Here is a 19961-nt window from a genome sequence, read left to right as displayed (position 1 = left end):
GAATGGGTTTAGAGAAGGACAGTGAGATTGGTGAAGGGAACGAATGGCTGAACTTACCAAGATAGGCTTCAGTGCTGCAAATTGCAGTGTCTAGACACTAGGGACCAGCAAGGTGATCTGATTGAGGTGTTTAAGCCTTTGAATGGATTGAGCAAGCTTAATGCTAATGGTATTCTTCTTGCTCAGACTACACAAGAAGGGACATCAATTCAAATTGAGAAAGAATGGTTGCAGGATAGATGTTCAAAGGTTTGCCTTCAGCCAACAGGTGGTTGATCATTGGAACAAACTTTATTCTGTGGTTTTTGGAGGGAAGTTTTTTTTTTTTTGTTATTGTTGCTGATGCTTAATAATAATAATAACATAGAAAAAAATATCATTTATTATAATCAGCACTTCACTTTTTGTTATCATATTTTTTTCCTTATTGTGGTTTACATATGTGCATTGGAAATGAATAAGAAACGTCCCGATACAGGATTAATAAATGTTTAAGTCAAAGTCAATGCAACAAGGCATCATATGTTTAAGAGTATAAATAATCTATATAATATTGGTGTAAATACACCATAGAAAACTCCTAAATGACAAAACTACGTTTGTAGTGTGAAAGGGCATCATTTTATCTGTATTTTATATTGTACTCATCCCTCACAACGAATTGCCATGTATTGCACTACCTCGAATAAGTAACACTTCACTAAAAGAGAAGGCTATTGTTACTTATTCTCAGTGGGCACCACCACCCAGACGGCACCGTTTCAAGGCTTGTTAGCCCTTCATCGGTGGGCGGGCAGGTACCCTGGTGTTGCAGACATGGCAATCCAGTTGTGAAGTTAATCCCACAATATGAGAGATGCCAAAAGGTGTACATAATAATGTATAAAAACTCGTGAGGGATGAGGTGTTTTTTTTTTTTTTTTCAAAAGTTAAGGTCAGTTTATTGATTTAGCTTTAAGTTTGTAAAGTAAATTGAGGTTTCAATTCTTGTTACGATCAAAGATTCATAAATTAGATCAACTTACAGTACATTAGAAGATTATTGTATTTAATTATATTTTATATTTTATTATACTCTATATATTTTTTATATTATATTATTTTATAATTTATATTATTTTATATTTTATTATTTTACATTTTATATTATATTTTATATTTAATATAAATTATATTTTTAAATTTATATTAAAGGAAGGAGCAAAGGAAGTAAGCAAACCTTTAGCCATAATTATCAGAGCATCATTCGACTCGGGGTAGGTCCTCACAGACTGGATATGTGCAAATGTATCTCCAATTCACAAAGGAGGTTCAAAGGGTAACGTTAGTAATTACAAACATGTTAGTTTAACTTCCATTCCTGGAAAAATAATGCAGTCACTGGTTAAAGAAGAAAAGCAGGATCATCTAGACAAGACTGCAGTAATAATTCAGCCAGCATGAGTATGTTAAGGGGAAGTCTTGTTTGACCAATTTGATTGGATACTACACTGGTGTACAAAACTTAAGGATCAATGCTTTCTAAAGGTTACAACCACAAAATATTTACTTAAGGTACTCTTTACTGATGAGAGTAGATTCAGTCTCAGCAGCCATTCTGGATGTCAGCTAATCTGGCGAGAGATTTGCACATGGTATCACCCCACAAACATCACTGAAAGGGATCGATATGGCGGTCGAGGTATTCTCATCTGAGGACATGTTATTTTGGATGGACGTACACAACTCCAGATACTGGAAAGTGGTACTGTAACTGGTGCATGCTACTGTACTGAGGTAATCCTTCTCCATGTGCATCTGTTCTGAGATGCCATTGGCCCTGAGTTCGTGTTTATAGATGATAACGCCACACCCCATCGCACTGCAGCTGGCTGTGATATGCTTTTGGAAAGTTAGAACATTGTTCATATGGATTGGCCTGCCCGTTCTGCCAATCTAAATCCCATTGAACACATATGGGATACTCTGGGGAGATGCCTAGTGGCACGTCCACACCCACCAGAAAATCTTCACCAGCTGATGATGGTGCTGACAGAGGAATGGACGATGTTACTGCAAGAACTTATCAACAATGTTCTAAGTATGGATAGGCGGTGCAAAGCCTGCATCGACATTAGGGGTGGCCATATCTCCTACTGAGGACGACCTCTTCCCTTTTGTTCCATCTTTGGCAGTGATGCATCTGTATCATGGCAGCCAGTGCTATGTTGCCATTTTTGAATAAAGTCCCTCTGTATTGTTTTGTTTCCTTTGTTGTGTCAGTGTTGTTTTCTTCATCATTTCTGTACCTCACAAGGTTCCTTTGGTTGCTTTTCCCCATGTTCAGGCCACTCCTATGAGAAGCTACAGGTGAAAACCTGACTGGTCCTTAAATTTTGCACACCAGCTTATGATGGGGTCACAATGGAACTGGATGCAAAAAATAATTTTGATATCATATACTTGGATTTCAAGAAAGCTTTTGATACTGTTGCATATGGAAGACTACTTTACAGATTGGAGCAGTATGGCATTAAGGGAAAGTTGCTACAGTGGATAAAGGGATGGTTGATTGGGAGAAGACAGAGCGGTAATCATAGGACACTGCTCTTCGTGGTCTAATGTTATTATTAGTGGAGTCCCCCAGAGTTCGGTGTTGGGCTTATTGTTGTTTTGTATATTTATCAATGATATTGATGAAGGTATATCAGGCTTAATTTCAAAGTTTGTAGATGATACAAAGGTTGGCAGGGTTGTTTATGATAAACTGCTACTGCAACAGGATCTAGAAAAGTTGGGCAGATGGGATGAGAAGTGGCAACTGGAGTTTAACATTGACAAATGCAAAGTACTGCATATGGGTAGCAGTAACCCCAGAGAAATGTACCAACTGGGTAGTGTTACACTCAGGGTAGTACTTGGGGGTAATTATGCAGTCAGATATGAAGTTTTCTGAGCAGTGCAGACAGGCTGCTAGAGCAGGTTTCTTGGTGTCTTGTCAATAATATACAGTAAGGCCTCGACGTACAATGATATCAACATCCGATATCTCCAGGAACCGATATACCATCCATATGATACTTTATTTTAAGGACCAATGATATTTGCAGGTACCGATGGTTTTCTGATATAGCTGGAACGATACATGGGTGGAAATTTTCAGATGCGTGGCGTAAGGAATATCACTCTTACGATTGTTTTCAACCAATAAGCACCTTTGTTATTGAAAAACAACGTTATTGTTCAATGTGTGGCACGTGGAACATCACTTGTACGATTGTTTTAGATCTATGACGATCTGAAACTTCATGCTCCATCAACCAGTGGCAGTGCTGTGTGCTCTGAAGACTTTAAAGCCAGCAGAGGCTGGTTCGAGCACATAAAAAGAAAAGGGTGAATATCAAAGTGTTGAATGGCATGGGGAGGCATCCAGTGCTGATAATAAAGCAGCTGAAACCTGTAAACTTGAATTCCAAGAGTTAGTTGATCAGGAAGGTCATCTTCCCCAGCAGGTTTTTAACATTTACGAAATCGGCCTCTTCTGGAAGCGAATGCCCAGGAACACGTATATCACTAAGGATGAGGCTAGTTTACATGGGCATAAGCCTATGAAAGATAGGCTTACTCTTCTGTTTGGTGCTAATGCCGCTTGAGATTTTAAGCTGAAGCTTTTGCTTGTGTATCACTCTAATACCTCCATAGTATTTAAACAACAAAAAGTTGACAAATGCATGCTGGGAGTGTTTTGGCACAGTAACAAGAAGGCCTGGGTTACAGGATATGTTTTCAGTGAATGGTTGCTTTAAGTTTTCTGTCCTGTAGTGAAGAGTTATCTTGAGAAAAATAAGCTTCCCGTGAAGGCACTGCTCCTGCTGGATAATACGCCTGGCCATGATCCCAATCTTGTTCAATCTCTTCAGGTACAATTTGACTTTGTTCAAGTCAAATTTTTGCCACCCAACACCACTCCTCTTCTTCAACCAAACCAGCAAGTGATTGCAAACTTAAAGAAAATCTACACCACGAAAATATTTGCAAGTTGCTTTGCAGCGGCCTCTGGTGAAAATGCTCTCACCCTCAAAGATTTTTGGAGGTCGAAGGTCAACATGCTGGACTGTGTGAGGCTGATTGTAAGTTATTTTCTTGGAATGATGTTTCCACCAGGTGCTTAAATTCAGCCTGGAAAAAGATCTGGCCTTTAATTATTCATAACGTTGATGGATTTGAAGGTGATGGTACTTTGACAAATGATATTGTCACTCTTGGTAAATCAATGGGTCTGGAGGCTGGCGAAGAGGATGTGGAGGCCCTTATTGATGCTCATGGATGTGAGCTAATAACAGAGGAGCTACAAGAGTTTGAGAAAATTATGGAGAGTGACACTGGACTTCAGGAAGCTACAAAAAATTCGTCAAAATCAGTCCATTTGGACAGTTTCTTTGCCAGTAGCAGCAAAAGACTGAAACGATGCGTGACGTTTGATATAGTCCCACCACCACCACTACACCATCATTGATTTCATCAGCTCTGCAGTTCAAGTCTGTTTTTTTTTTTATTTTAAGATGTTTTATGACTATTTATTAAGTAACCTTTATAAAAAAAACTCATTTTTAATGTAAAAATGAAGTATAATATGCAAGAAATACCTATTTTATGTATTGTTGGGGAACAAATTACAGGAAGTCAATGTATTATTGGTTTCAACATAGAATATTTTCAACATACAATGTTGAAACATTGAAAAATAGGTTTTGTGGAATGAATTACCATCGGATGTTGGGGTCCCACTATAGGGAATTTTACTAGCAGAGATAAGGAGGTGATTATCCCCTTGTATAAGGCAATGGTCATGCCACACCTTGAGTACTGCATACAGGTCAGGTGGCTTATTTTAGGAAGGATGTAGAGCTAGAACGAGTACAGAGAAGGGAAACAATAGTGGTGAGGGAAACAAAGGTGTTCTCTTACGAAGAAAGGCTTAAGTTCTACAAATTGCAGCACCTGGAGACTAAGTACCTGTGAGGTCATCTGATTGAGGTGTATAAGGCCTTGAATGGATTGAGCAGGCTCAATGCTGATGGGATTCTTCTTCCTGCTCAGATTACAAACCTGAGTGGGCATAAACTCAAATTGAGGAAAGACAGTTGTCAAATACATGTGTGGAAATTTGCCTTTAGACAGCGGGTAGTTGATTGCCGGAACAAACTTCCATCTGTCGTTGTGGAAGTTGATAGCTTAAATAAATTCAAGGAAGAAGTGGACAAACTTTTGGATTGAGTGTATAGGTGAAATGGGAAGGGTTTTTTTGTGTGGTGCTGTATAAGCTTGCTTTCTTGCATCATATGCCTATGCTAATGCTAATGAAAGTTTTATTCAGTTATTTAAATCATCATAAGATTACATTCGGTAATTAGTTTTTATTGTTTAATATTAAGCAGAATATTTTATTGGATTTTCTTCTTTTACTTACAGAGAAGCTTATATTTATTTTGAATCATGTAAGGACGTACAAGGTCTACAACCTGGCACCACTGTAATGGAGCTTATTTGTGGTGAGTGGGGAAAAGATTGTTCATATGAGAGATGGCTAGACTTCATGGGATCTCAAAATAATGGTTATTCATATCTTAAAATCAATTTCAGATTGTCTCCATATGATACAGTAAATATTAATGGGCAAACCTTCCTTCCATTTAAAAATAATTTCACAAGGTAAGTACCAAATTCCCAAAAATGAACTGTAAATATATCTTTAAAACTAAGATGAAATATCTTAAAAATGCCATATATTGAAAGTTTATTTAGGTTTGAAAGCAGAAGCACTTTTTTTTTATTAGAATCAGCATTTTAGTGAAGACTAAGAGATGTAATACTTTTAACAGTTGCATTTTCTAAGGAAAGGTAGTAGGATCTATTTTTCAACAACAGTTTTCCTGCGGTGTGCAATCTGGTCTCATAAGATTTGTCGAAATCACCATATGATTTTTAGATGTACACAAACACAGCTAAGGGGAAAAAGTAAATCAGAAATGATTATTAAAATTTAATTTTATTTGCATTATCAACATCTTTTTTGTTTCATGACTTGTGAACTGTGCATCTCTTCCTTGCTCACTTAAACTTTTCAGCAGTATTATATCAAAGAACTTGTATAGACAACCTTTAGTTTTCCATTATAGGTACTCTGTTTAGTTTTGCTCATTATATTCAAGGTTTTTGCAAACTGAATTAACTCATTTCATTTCATCATTTTGAATTCTGCTCAATTCCTCACATCATTTAAATAATTTGACGAAGTAGTTTATACTTATACTATTATTCTTTGATTTTTTTTTTGGTGATTATCTGAATTTCACTGTGATATAATAAGGTAGGGATAGAAACAGTTTTATTTAGGTGTGTTTTTCATTTTAATATATGCCAACTGTCCCTCTTAGTGCATTGAATTTGTAGATTTATATATAGATTTACGTAATATATATATCTTGAACTAGATAGCATAAGATCTCACATAACACTAGATAGCGCAATATGTATCATTGCATTAACAATCTATTAGCATTGTCAATTAATCAGTTAAATTTATTAATCTTATTAATTTTCATTGTTAATTGATTAAATTGTATTTAAATGGAAATCATGCCCAGACTGGACTACCAAAGCAACAGGCACAAAGTAGCGGGAGTGCTGTGACTCGGAGGAGAACCGAAGGGGCGATTCTCCTAACTAATAACAACCTAAAAAAAATGTGCAACTTGTGAAATGCTTGCTGATATTTCTGGAACAGGACATGATCTAGCCAAGGAAAGGATGTCTTAGTGCAGAGAGTATAAATAAATTAAGTGCCAACTCAGTGTTCTGATGGATGTCTATGAGAGTTTTAAGAGTAGGATAGATGTCCTCGAAGGAATTAAAACAGGGGCTCATCAAGCTGTAAGCTGCCCAACTCAATGCCAGAGTTCACTCTTGTGCATCAGGTAACACATTGGCAATCTTCAAAGCAGAATGCACTGGTCCCACAGGAGCTAGTTATTGTCGGTGACTCTACTATCTGGGAAACGGGAAATATATTGTGCAAAAAGGATAGGTAGAATGGGACCAGGGTATGTCTGCTTGGGCAAAAGTTGATGATGTAGAGCAGATATCATCTTTTAAAAAACAAAAGGTGATATTGTAGTACACATTGGTGCTAATGATATTAAGGGTAGGAGAAATAGGGACTTACATAACAAGTATGGGTCAATGTTGAAAAAAGGTCACAAGTTAGGATTAATTTGAAAGTGCCTTCAATTCTGCCCAGACATAATAGGAGGGAGTATATGATGAGAGCCTTCTCAATCACTTCGGCCCTGAGGAGATTGTACAAGGCTCACGGGGTAGAATTTTTTCTTAGTGTGGTCTGTCCTTGTTAACGAGAGAGAGAGAGAGGTGAAAGTTATTCTTGCATTGCTTTTATTGGAAAGAGCAGCAACCTGGAAAGCAAGCTGCTGTTGATTTCAAGGACTGCTGGGAGTCATCATGGAATAAGTAAATACATGTTCTGTGTTAGGGTAACTAAGAGCAAGAACAGGTGCATGTATACTTGCATGTTCACCAATACTAGGAGTATAGTAAATAAATTTTATTATTTTGAAGTGCTGGTCAAGACATCAAAGGCAAATATTGTTGGGATATCAGAGACGTGGTGTCACACTGATATAATGAATGTAAAATTGGAATATGTGGAGTACAATGTATACAGAAAGGATAGACAGATAGGAAGGAAGAAGTGGTTATGCGGTTAGTTAAGAAACACATAAAATCTAAGGAAGTGCATCAAGTTGACATGGGTGGACAGTGCAATGTTGAGTCAGTTTAGTGTAAGCACTGGGAAAGCAAAAATGGGTGTAGGAGTGTGTTATTGGCCTAATGACTCTGATGAGTACAATGAAAAATAGTATAGAGAAATAGAGTTGGCCAGTAAAGCAGAATGTCTTATAATGGAGGATTTTAACTTCCCAGATATTGACTGGTACTTGTGGATTGGTCACTCGCACATTTGCAAGACTTTTGTATATTTATTGGATGATTGTTTTCTACAGCAGATGATCGAGAGTCGACCAAAGGGAGTAATACTTGTGATCTGATTATCAGCAGTGATTAATCATGCATTAAGAATCTTCAGATAAAGGAACCATTAGGTGGCAGTGATCACAGTGTACTGATGTTGGATTTACTCAAAGACATAACTACCATTAAGGATAAAGGGAAGGGTTTTTGCTTTTTGTAAAGGTGACTATAGTGGTTTCAGACATTATTTAAATTCTACACAGTGGGACATACAGTGGGATGCACTTGAAGGGATATAAATTCAAATTGTGGAAATTTGCTTTTAGCCAGTGCATGGTTGCTTGCTGGAAAAAAAATTTCAGTCTGTCTTGGAAGTTAATAGTTTAAATAAATTGAACTACTGCATATGGGTAGCAGTATCCCCAGAGTTACATACCAACTGTACTTGACCCTGGGGAAGTGGACTGGACAAACTTTTGGAGTGAGTGGATGGGTGAAATGGGAAGTTTTTTTTGTCTAATGATGTGTAAGCTTGCTTTCCTGCATCATATGCCACTACTTATGCTAATTTCGTTTTTTATATTATTAAAATGTTCATAAAATGCTGTATCCAGCAATTAAAGTAAGAAACTTTGTCTAGAGCATGAATGTTAATAAATATCTCCATTGTAATGGTGAATTTTCTTTTGAATGTCATGGTTTTCATTTTCTTTAATGATATTTCAAGAAATAATAGTTAATGAAATTTAATGATTAACTGTAAATAATAATTAACTATTTTAAATGGATCATGCAAATTGTTTTCTTTTGCATCATGTAAATTGTTTTCTTTTGGATCAGATAAATTGAGTGAATACAGTTCTCATGCTACGAGAGCTATAAAATATTATTATACAAGTAGGATAAAGCCTTATTTTGTGTACCATTTGGGAAATACACCTTAAATAAATAGCAGTATACTTCTTTGGAACTCTGCTTTTTATTTAGAGTAGTGTGATACTGAATTGACTTGTGGCAAATGGCCTTTCACAATATCAGATTGATGAGTTAAGTAGCAAACCCAGTTAAGCACTGACTGTTCAATAATAAAAAATAAGTTCTGTGTCTTACTTATACTACTTTAAATAATTAATTATTATTGTCATTTTCATTTAACTGCTTGGTCATTTGATTTACAGTCTGGGTGTGTTTTTGGACTTGATAATACTATATGTAATAAAATATGCAAATCAAATCACATTAAGAAAACAAGAGTTTTAATGATCAAATTAATCATCTGAGGTCGAGGGTTTCCTGTGCGGACGTGCCTTTCTGCCGCTCTTGGAATAGAGAAGTTTTTTCTGATTTATTTTCTGCTTTATTAGTTTAAATTGACATATTAACTTATTTCTAGAGTAGCTTTATATTCCTATTTACGGTACTTAAAGTTAAAATAACTTAGATAGAGATTTTGTAGGTATTACTTAGTATCGGAAAGGGTATCAAATCCACGTGTTTACCGTTCATGAACGGCCGCCATTGCTACGTGAAAATTAATCAGTAAAATCTATTAATCTTGTCGAACTTCATTGGCAATTAAATTGTAATTTTAACTATACATATAACCACTTAGGTTACGGAACATAAATAATTAGTAATAATAAATAATTAATACATAACTTGATACAGAAGTTATATAAAGGGATTTCGTAGATAACACTCGTTACTGAAGCGCGATACAGCATATCCGGAATTCGATAGCATTAGCTTTGTATAGTATAGTGCATAATATAATATTGTCAATTAATCAGTACGTCTATTAATCTTGTTAAACTTCATTGTCAATTAAATTGTACTTTTAACTATATATATATAACGACTTAGAGTACAAACGTAACAAATAATTAATACATACTTGATACGGAAGTTATATAAAGGGAACTCGTAGATAACACTCGATACCGAAAAATAAATATAGCGTTATAACTGTGTTAAGATACAAGTTTAAGGTTTTAATTTTGTTCTGAAATTGTAATTTTATTGACATTTAAATCGAAATCATGACTCTGACCAGAGCAGCAAAGCAAAAGGCTCAAGCTAATGGGAGTGCTGTGACTCAGGGGAGAACTGAGGGGAGCGGTTGCCCCATGAATCACGGCCTTTTAAGATGCACTGTTTGCTTGATGTTTGTGGAGCAATCGGGTACGGGACATGATACTGCCATGGGGGATGTCTTTGTGTGTGCACGATGCAAGGAGTGCAAGGAAATTAGGCGACAACTCGGCGTTGTTATGGGCCTATATGAGACCTTGAAGGACAGGGTGGATGCCCTTGAAGGAAATAAATTGAGGGGCCCATCAAGCTCTCAGCTGCCCACATCAACACCAGAGCTTGGACTTGGTCATCTTGCAACACAGAGGCAGCCCCCAAGGCAGAATGCGCTGGTCCAACAGGAACTAGTAGTTGTTGGTGACTCAATTGTCAGGGAAACGGGGAACATGCTTTGTAAAAAGGATAGGTGGAACAGGACCAGGGTATGTCTGCCAGGGGCAAAGGTTGATGACGTTGTAGAGCAGATATCATCTTTTAAGGGCACAAAAGGTGATATAGTTGTATACGTTGGCACTAATGATATTAAGAGTATGAGACCAGCGGAATTACTTAACAAGTACAGGTCACTGTTGAAAAAAAGCCGTGAAGTAGGGTTGAATTTGAAAGTGTCTGCAATTCTGCCCAGACACGATAGGAGGGAGTATATGATGAGAGCCTTGTCGATCAATTCGGCCCTGGAAAGATTGTGCAAGGCTGAAGGGGTAGAATTTTTTTCAGCCTGGACTGTACTTGTTAACAGGAGAGATTGCTTCTACAGGGATGGAATACACTTAAATAGAAAGGGTGCAAGAATATTTGCTGATGCTATCGAGGCAGTGTTAGGTGGGTCGGAAAACTGCTAGGGGGGGAGAGGAAAGTGGAGGAGAAATTGTTGAGGATAAACATAAAAAAGGCACCCGGGGTGGATGGGATCTATCCAGTTATATTAATGGAGGCAGCAAAGGAAGTAAGCAAACCCCTAGCCATAATTATGAGAGCTTCTTTGGACTCAGGGGAGGTACCCATGGACTGGAGATGTGCAAATGTAACCCCAATCCACAAAGGAGGATCAAAGGCTGACACAAGTAATTATAGACCTGTTAGTTTAACTTCGGTTCCAGGAAAATTAATGGAGGCACTGGTTAAAGAAGCACTGCAGGATCATCTGGACAAGAATTCAGTTATAGCTCAGACACAGCATGGGTTTGTTAAGGGCAGGTCTTGTCTGACCAATTTGATTGGATACTATGATGTAGTCACAAAAGAACTGGATGCAGGGAATAACTTTGATATTATATATTTGGATCTTAGAAAGGCTTTTGATACTGTTGCGCATGGAAGACTGCTGCACAAATTGGAGAAGTGTGGCATTCGAGGCAAATTGCTGCTATGGATAAAGGGATGGTTGAGTGGCAGAAGACAGAGAGTGGTAATCAATGGACACTGCTCAACGTGGACTAATGTTATTAGTGGAGTTCCTCAGGGTTCAGTGTTGGGTCCATTGTTGTTTTCTGTATTTATAAATGATATTGATGATGGTGTATCAGGCTTAATGTCCAAGTTTGCAGACGATACAAAGGTTGGCAGGGTTGTTAAGGACACTACTGATACTATGCTGCTGCAACAGGATCTGGAAAGGTTGAGCAGATGGGCTGAGAGGTGGCAAATGAAGTTTAACATTGACAAATGTAAAGTACTACATATGGGAAACAGTAACCCCAGATCAACGTATCAACTCTGTGGTACTACGCTGACAGTGGTAGAGAATGAAAAGGACCTGGGGGTAATTGTGCAGGCAGATATGAAGTTCTCTGAGCAGTGCAGACGAGCTGCAAGAGTAGCTCATGGTGTCTTGTCAATGATATACAGGAATTTTTCTAGCAGGGACAGGGATGTGATTATTCCCTTGTATAAGGCATTGGTCAGGCCACACCTTGAGTACTGTATACAGGTCTGGAGGCCTCATTTCAAGAAGGATGTAGAGCTGCTGGAACGAGTACAGAGAAGGGCAACAAGATTAGTGAATGGAACAAAGGGTTGCTCTTACGAAGAAAGGCTTAAGTTTTGCAAATTACAGAGCCTGGAGACTAGGCATCGCCGAGGTGATCTGATAGAGGTGTATAAGGCTTTGAATGGCTTGAGCATGCTCAATGCCGATGGGATTCTTCCTCTTGCTCAGAATAATCACCTGAGAGGGCATAAATTCAAATTGAGGAAGGACGGATGTCGGATAGATGTGCGGAAATTCGCCTTTAGCCAGCGGGCAGTTGGTTTGTGGAATAGACTTCCATCGCTTGTTGTTGAAGTTGATAGCCTAAACAAATTTAAGGCTCAGCTGGACAGGTATTTCGAACGAATTGAGGGGTGAAATGGGAGTAGTGGTTGTTTTTTTTTTTTTTTTTTTTTTGGCTGATGCTGAATAAGCTTGCTTTCTTGCATCATATGCCTCTACTAATGCTAATGCTAATTAATAGGGTAAGGTGTAGGCCTACTTTTGGCCCCACTTTCAGCATCAGTTTATTGTGGAACATAAGTGGACCAGTTCCAGGTAGCAGAAATTTGTATCTATTTCTATTTAAAGTGAATTCGCTAGTTTAACTCTAGAAAAAGATGAAAAAGAGCACAATGACATCACCTTTTGTTTTTTCTAAACTAGAGTGTGGTTAGTGGGGCCACAAGCACACCATTCTTATGGAGTGCACTGGAGCACTAATTTATTTTAAAAATGTTTAATTTTTCATTTATAATTATTTATTGCTGGTGCCTTATTAAATAGAGTGTTCTTTCCAACAATCAAACTTTATTTGTTATTTATCTTTAAATCAGTATTGTTAGCACTTCGCAGAAATTTCAAAAATGTTCATTGTATATTTGTGACTTGATATCAGTGTAAATACACTATGGTGTATTCACACTGATATCAATTTACACGATGTAAATATACAATATAATATTGGTGTAGATACACTATGGTGTATTTATGGTGTATTTACACTGATATTATATTGTATATTTGCATATTGTTGTAGCACATGTGATATGGGGTGTGAGTGATTTGTTAAGTAGAAAAGGGATGCAAATATGGGAAAACGCAAGAGGGTATTCTAGTTATTTTAAATGTTAGAGTCTTGGTATTATTTAGTTGTTTTACCAACATTTACACATACTTAAAAAAATAAAGTATATTAAAGTAAATATAAACTTTTTTTCTATATATTTCATTACTTTTCCATTTACATAATTTTCTTTTGTTGAACCCTCTTAGCAATCTATTTTTGATTTACTTTCTTGAACAGTATTTCAGTATTATTTCTTCCTAAATAAATAATCTTCAGAAACAACTTGATTTACAATAGTTGTTAGTGTGAGAATAATTTGTGTAATAGGTTTTATTTATTATCTACTATTTATTCCTAAAATCATATTCCTAGCCTTATTTATTATATAATATATAAGGGACTATATGCTTTTTTGGGAGCCACTAAGCAGAAATATTATGGTTTTTTGTTAACTTTTGATTTAAAATTAGTAGTGTAGTATTTATTTGTAATTCGCTGATTAATTTTGTGCATTTGTTCTTTACTTGACTTCTGCCGTCATTGTGTTTTATCAAGAAGATGTTTGAATTTTGCCGCCATTGCTTTTTTATTATCGATATAGGAGATACTTGAAGGTTTATATGTAGTTTTGTAGCAATTTTAACAGTATTAAAACCTATAATTTATAACCTCTAAATTTTTAGCAATAAATACATGTTTTAATAACTTAACTTTATCATGTAGTACACAACACGACATTAATATTCATAGTGTTTTTTGTATCAATGATTTGGTGTAAATATAATATCGCATAACTAGTCGTATAGTTTATAGCAGTAGAATTGTAGATTTTTAATTGTGGTAAACAAGTAGCTCATAGGCTGTAGTCATGTAGGTTGGAATATATTTTTTTGATTTAAATAATAAAATTGTTTGTTACTTTGAATTTAATAGTTTCATTTTTAATTGTGACATATAGGTAGCGTGAAAGTTTGAACCACGTAGGTTGGTGTCAGATAAATTTATTATCTATTATAACTACTTAGGACTTAAAATAAAATAATAGTATAGCATAATACATAGAATGTAAACTTGATAGTAGATATGAAATACATATACCGTAAGTTCGATATTGGAATATATATATTTAATAATATAAACTTCATAGCATAACCGGTGCATAGCATTATTATTGCATTAGATATATATGTGTTTAGGGTACCATTTGGGAAATACTTAATAATATATACTAAAATATGCAGACAACACCACATTAAGAAAACAAGAGTTTTAATGATCAAATTAATAGGGTTTAGGCTTTGTCTTACTTTCAGCATTCAAATAGGACATGATATTGCCAAGGGGAAATGTAGTAGTAGTGGCATGTGATGCAAGAAAGCATATGTATGAGCTTATGCAGCATCAGCCAAAAAAAAAAAAAATCACACCATTCCCTCCAAATGCCTGTCCAGTTCCTCCTTAAATTTATTTAACCTATCAACTTCCACAACGACAGAGGGAAGCTTGTTCCAGCAATTAACCACCTGCTGGCTAAAGGCAAATTTCCGCACATCTATTCTACATCTGTCTTTTCTTAATTTGAATTTATGCCCCCTTAGGTTCGTAATCTGAACAAGTGGAAGGATCCCATCATGTCTTTGTGTATGCTTGATGTTAAGAGTGTTTGCCAACTAAGTGCTGTTATGGGCCTTTAAGTGGAAGAGAAATTGTTTAAGTTAAACGTATGGAAGGCACCTGGAGTGGATGAGATCTATCCAAATGTATTAAGGGAGGCAGCAAAGAAAGTAAGCAAACCCTTAGCCATAATTATGGGAACATCCTTGAATTCAGATGAGGTTTCCACAGATTGGAGGTGTGTGAATGCATCCCCAATTCACAAAGTGGGATTAAAGGGTGGTTTGAGTAATTAGAGGCTTCTTGGTATAACTTCTATTTCAGGGAAAATAATGGAGTTGCTGGTTAAAGAAGAAATGCAGGATCATCTAACAAGACTGCAGTTATACTTTAGACATGGCATGGATTTTTAAGGGGAAATCTTGTTTGGCCAATTTGATTTGATACTATGATGTGGTCACAGAGGAACTGGATGCAAAAATTAATTTTGATATTAGTATTAGCATTAGTAGAGGCATTTGATGCAAGAAAGCAAGCTTATGCAGCATCAGCCAAAAAAAAAAAATAAAATAAAATAAATAAATAAAAAATAACCACTTCCACTTCACCCCTCTGTTCGTTTGAAATACCTGTCCAGCTGAGCCTTAAACTTATTTAGGCTATCAACTTCCACGACAAGGGATGGAAGTCTTCCACCAACCAACAACCCGCTGGCTAAAGGCAAATTTCCTCACGTCTATCCTACATCCGTCTTTCCTCAATTTGAATTTCTGCCCTGTCAGGTGATTATTCTGAGCAAGAGGAAGAATCCCATCAGCATTGAGCATGCTCAAACCATTCAAGACTTTATACACCTCTATCAGATCACCTCACTGGTGCCTAGTCTCCAGACACTGTAATTTGCAAAACTTAAGCCTTTCTTCGTAAGAGCACCCCTTTGTTCCATTCACTAATCTTGTTGCCCTTCTCTGTACTCGTTCCAGCATCTCTACATCTTTCTTGAAATGAGGCCTCCAGAACTGTGTACAGTACTCTAGGTGTGGCCTGACCATTGTCTTATACAAGGGAATAATCACCTCCTTATCCCTGCTAGAAAGATTCCTATATATCATCGACAATACACCATGAGCTACTCTTGCAGCCCGTCTGCACTGTCCAGAAAACTGGATATCTGCCTGCACAACCACCCCCAGGTCCCTTTAATTCTCTACCACTGTCAGTGTAGTACCACAGAGTTGATACGTTGCTCTGGGGTTGCTGTTTCCCATATGTAGTACTTTACATTTGTCAATGTTAAACTTCATTTGCCACCTCTCAGCCCATCTGCTCAACCTTTCCAGATCCTGTTGCAGTAGCATAGTGTCAGTAGTGTCCTTGACAACCCTGCCAACCTTCGTATCGTCTGCAAACTTGGACATTAAGCTTGATATACCATCATCAATATCATTTATAAATACAGAAAATAATAATGGACCCAATACTGAACCCTGAGGGACTCCACTAATAGCATTAGTCCACAATGAGCAGTGTCCATTGATTACCATTCTCTGTCTTCTCCCCCTCAACCACCCCTTTATCCATAGCAGCAATTAGCCTCCAATGCCACACTGCTCCAATTTGTGCAGCAGTCTTCCATGTGCAACAGTATCAAAAGCCTTTCTAAGATCCAAGTATATAATATCAAAGTTATTCCCTGCATCCAGTTCTTTTGTGACTGCATCATAGTATCCAATCAAATTGGTCAGACAAGACTTCACCTTAACAAAACCATGCTGTGTCTGAGCTATAACTGAAGTCTTGTCTAGATGATCCTGCAGTGCTTCTTTAACCAGTGCCTCCATTAATTTTCCGGGAACAGAAGTTAAACTAACAGGTCTATAATTACTTATGTCGCTCTTTGATCCTCCTTTGTGAATTGGGGTCACATTTGCACATCTCCAGTCCATGGGTACTTCCCCTGAGTCCAAGGAAGCTCTCATAATTATGGCTAAGGGTTTGCTTACTTCCTTTGCTGCCTCCTTTAATATAACTGGATAGATCCCATCCACCCCAGGTGTCTTTCTTATATTTATCTTCAACAATTTCTCCTCCACTTTACTCTCAGTTATTACAAGATTCTCTAACTTACTGCCAGAGTTGAATACACCACTGGCATTCCCCTCGCTGAATAACTCCTCATGTGTGAATGTCGATGCAAAATATTCATTTAGTTTGTTAGCTACCTGAGCAGGATCATCAACGGTTGACCCATTGATATCAACTGGACCAATCTGATTCATCCCCTTCCTTCTAGAGTTTACATAAGTAAAGAACTCTTTGCTGTTTTTCTTTGCATCCCTTGCCAAAGATTTCTTGTAATCTGCTTTCGCCTGCCTAACCTCCTTTGTAACTTGGTTACAGATCAAATTGTATCTATCATAGGCTTCTGTGTCACGTGTTAATTTGTATGTATCCCATGCATTTTTCTTCTCTGCCATATGTCTCATTAGTTCATCTGACATCCACTTAGGCCTAAACCTTGAACAATATTTCTTAGTTGGTATGTAAAGCCTAGTAGCTTCCAAGATAAGTTCTTTGAATGCTTCCCATTTTGAATTTGCTGTTGGTAACATCATCAGTTGGTCCCACTGTATAGAATTTAAATACGGTCTCAGTCCATTGTAGTCACCTTTACGAAAGCAATAACCCTTCCCTTTACCCCTAATGGTAGTTACCTCTTTGAGTAAATTCCACTGCAGCACACTGTGATCACTGCCACCTAGTGGTTCATTTACTTGCAGATTCTTAATGCATGAAGAATCACTACTGATAATCAAATCAAGAGTATTACTCCCTCTAGTTGCCTCCCAAACATGCTGATGTTGAAAACAATCATCCAATAAATCCACAAAAGCCTTGCTAGTGTGTGAGTGACCAGCCCCAAATTCCAGTCAATATCTGGGAAATTAAAATCCCCCATTATAAGACTCTCTGATTTACTGGCCCACTCTATTTCCCTGTACAGTTTCTTATTATACTCATCAGAGTCATTAGGCCTATAGCCACTCCTACTCTCAATTTTGATCTCCCAATGCTTATGTCACACCAAACTGACTTGACACTGCACTGTCCAGCGATGTCGACTGGCTTCACTTCCTTGGATTTTATGTATTTCTTAACTAATAGCATAACCCCTCCTCCCTTTCTATTCTGTCTATCGTTTCTGTAGACATTGTACTCCCCAAATTCCAGTTCTGCATTCCTTATATCTGTGTGACACCACATCTCTGAAATCCCCACAATATCTGCCTTTGATGTTTTGAGCAATACCTCAAATTCATCAAATTTATTTGCTAAACTCCTAGCATTGGTGTACACGCAATTATACATGCACCTGTTCTTTTTCTTAGCTACCCTAACACAACCCATGTGTTTATTTGTACCCCAATGATTCCCAGCATACTCTGAAATATCCTGCATCTTATTTTTCAGGCTGTGGCTCATTCCAATAGAAGCAGTTCAAGACTCACTTTCACCTCTGCCAGTGGCTACTGTTAATCTGTTAGTCCTTGTATCCCCCCCAATCTAGCAGTTTTCCGACCCACCTAACACTGCCTCAATAGCATCAGCAAACATTCTTGCACCCTTTCTATTTAAGTGTATCCCATCCCTGTAGAAGCAGTCTCTCCTGTTAACAAGTACAGACCAGGCTGAAAAAAATTCTATCCCTTGAGCCTTGCACAATCTTTCAATATATACTTGGATTTAAAGAATGTTTTTTATACTGTTGCACTTAAAAAAAAACTACTGTACAAATTGAAGCAGTGTGGCAAAAAGAGCATGTTACTGCTATGGATAAAGGGATGGTTGAGAGAAAGAAGACAGAGAGCAGTAATCAATGGGCACTGCTCTTCATTTACTAATGTTATTATTGGAATCTTCCAGGGTTCAGGGTTGGGCCTGTTGTTGTTTTCTATATTTATCACTGATATTGATGAAGGCATATCAGGCTTAATATTCAAGTTTGCAGATGATTGCATTACTGTCAACTCTTCTAAAGGTTGGAAGAGTTGACAGTAATGATGGTATGCTACTGCAACCAGATCTAGAAAAGTTAGGCAGATACATTGATAAATGGCAACTGAAGTTTAATATTGACAAATGCAATGTATTTCATATGGGTAGCAGTAACTGCAGAGTAATGTACGAAAATAAAAAAAAATTCGTATAATTTTCAGAACTGGTTTTCACCAGTTACAAATGAGATTGCTATAAAGAAAATCCTGTTATTTGCAATTCTGTCATTTCCAAATCTGAAGCTAATTTTAGCTAAATGTGGCACATAATTTAGAAAATGACAAGAAAATTGAATCTTAGTTAGAATCAACTCAGTTTGAATCAACTTAATTTGAATGTCCCTGCATCTTGGCCACTAAATATTTCAGACAAAATGAGGTCGCTTTAATATAAAATGGACTGGATGATGACAAAGATGCAGATTTTCGCAAATCTTTGTCAGAAGATGGACATCAGATTTCTGTAAAGTGGTTTGAAAAGAAACTTGGTAATGGTGAATTTGTGGACAGAAATCAGCACATTTACTCCATTGTAATTAAATAAGTGTATTGCTTTCCATGCATTTTGTTTGAAAATAACAATACTCTTAATGTGTCGTCATTAGTTATGACGAAAAATTGAGTATTGTGTCGACACATTAAGAGTAATCCAAAGAAATGCTTTTCTTCTTGGAAACAATTATATAGTTGTATCCCAAGCCATGAAAATTTGTTAGAACACTGAATATTTTTTAAAATATAAATCAATAGAAAAAAAATTAAAAACTGGTGGACTTATTGACGATGCTCTATGAAAAGTAATTTTAACATAAAAAAAAAAATGGAGGTGAATTTTAAAATTAATGTTAGTTCCATTTTATTTTGTGCAAAAAATAACCTTGCATTAAGAGGGTTAGATGAAGTTCTTAGTAATCCAAAAGCTGGAATATTTCTTAATATTATTGAACTCATAAGTCATTATAATAAAGAGTTGTCTGAACAAATTTCACATCATCAAAAGGACAAGTAAATTATCACATAAAATTCAAGATGAATTTATATGTTTAATTGGAAATGCAATTCAGATTACTGTTATTTCCAAAATTAAAAAGGTTAAATACGTTTCCTTATTATTTGATTGCATATCTGACTTGTC

At 36.7% G+C, this 19961-nt stretch overlaps 1 protein-coding gene across 1 annotated transcript in view; it reads left to right on the top strand.

Moving 5' to 3' along the window:
• LOC150084418 (NPC intracellular cholesterol transporter 1-like) overlaps positions 1-19961 on the top strand; it is a 594638-nt gene that overhangs the window by 206984 nt on the left and 367693 nt on the right. Inside the window, exon 9 of the mRNA XM_090376055.1 lies at positions 5452-5691. Coding sequence (XP_090232181.1) covers positions 5452-5691 — 240 coding nt within the window. The remainder of the gene's footprint in view (positions 1-5451; positions 5692-19961) is intronic.

The sequence above is a fragment of the Mastigoproctus giganteus genome, chromosome 6 (genome assembly GCF_048544385.1).
Source record: "Mastigoproctus giganteus isolate SK-2022 chromosome 6, ASM4854438v1, whole genome shotgun sequence".
NCBI classification, from domain to species: domain Eukaryota; kingdom Metazoa; phylum Arthropoda; class Arachnida; order Uropygi; family Thelyphonidae; genus Mastigoproctus; species Mastigoproctus giganteus.
Note: the sequence above shows the minus strand (reverse complement) of the source record. Positions and strands in the feature narration are given on the sequence as shown.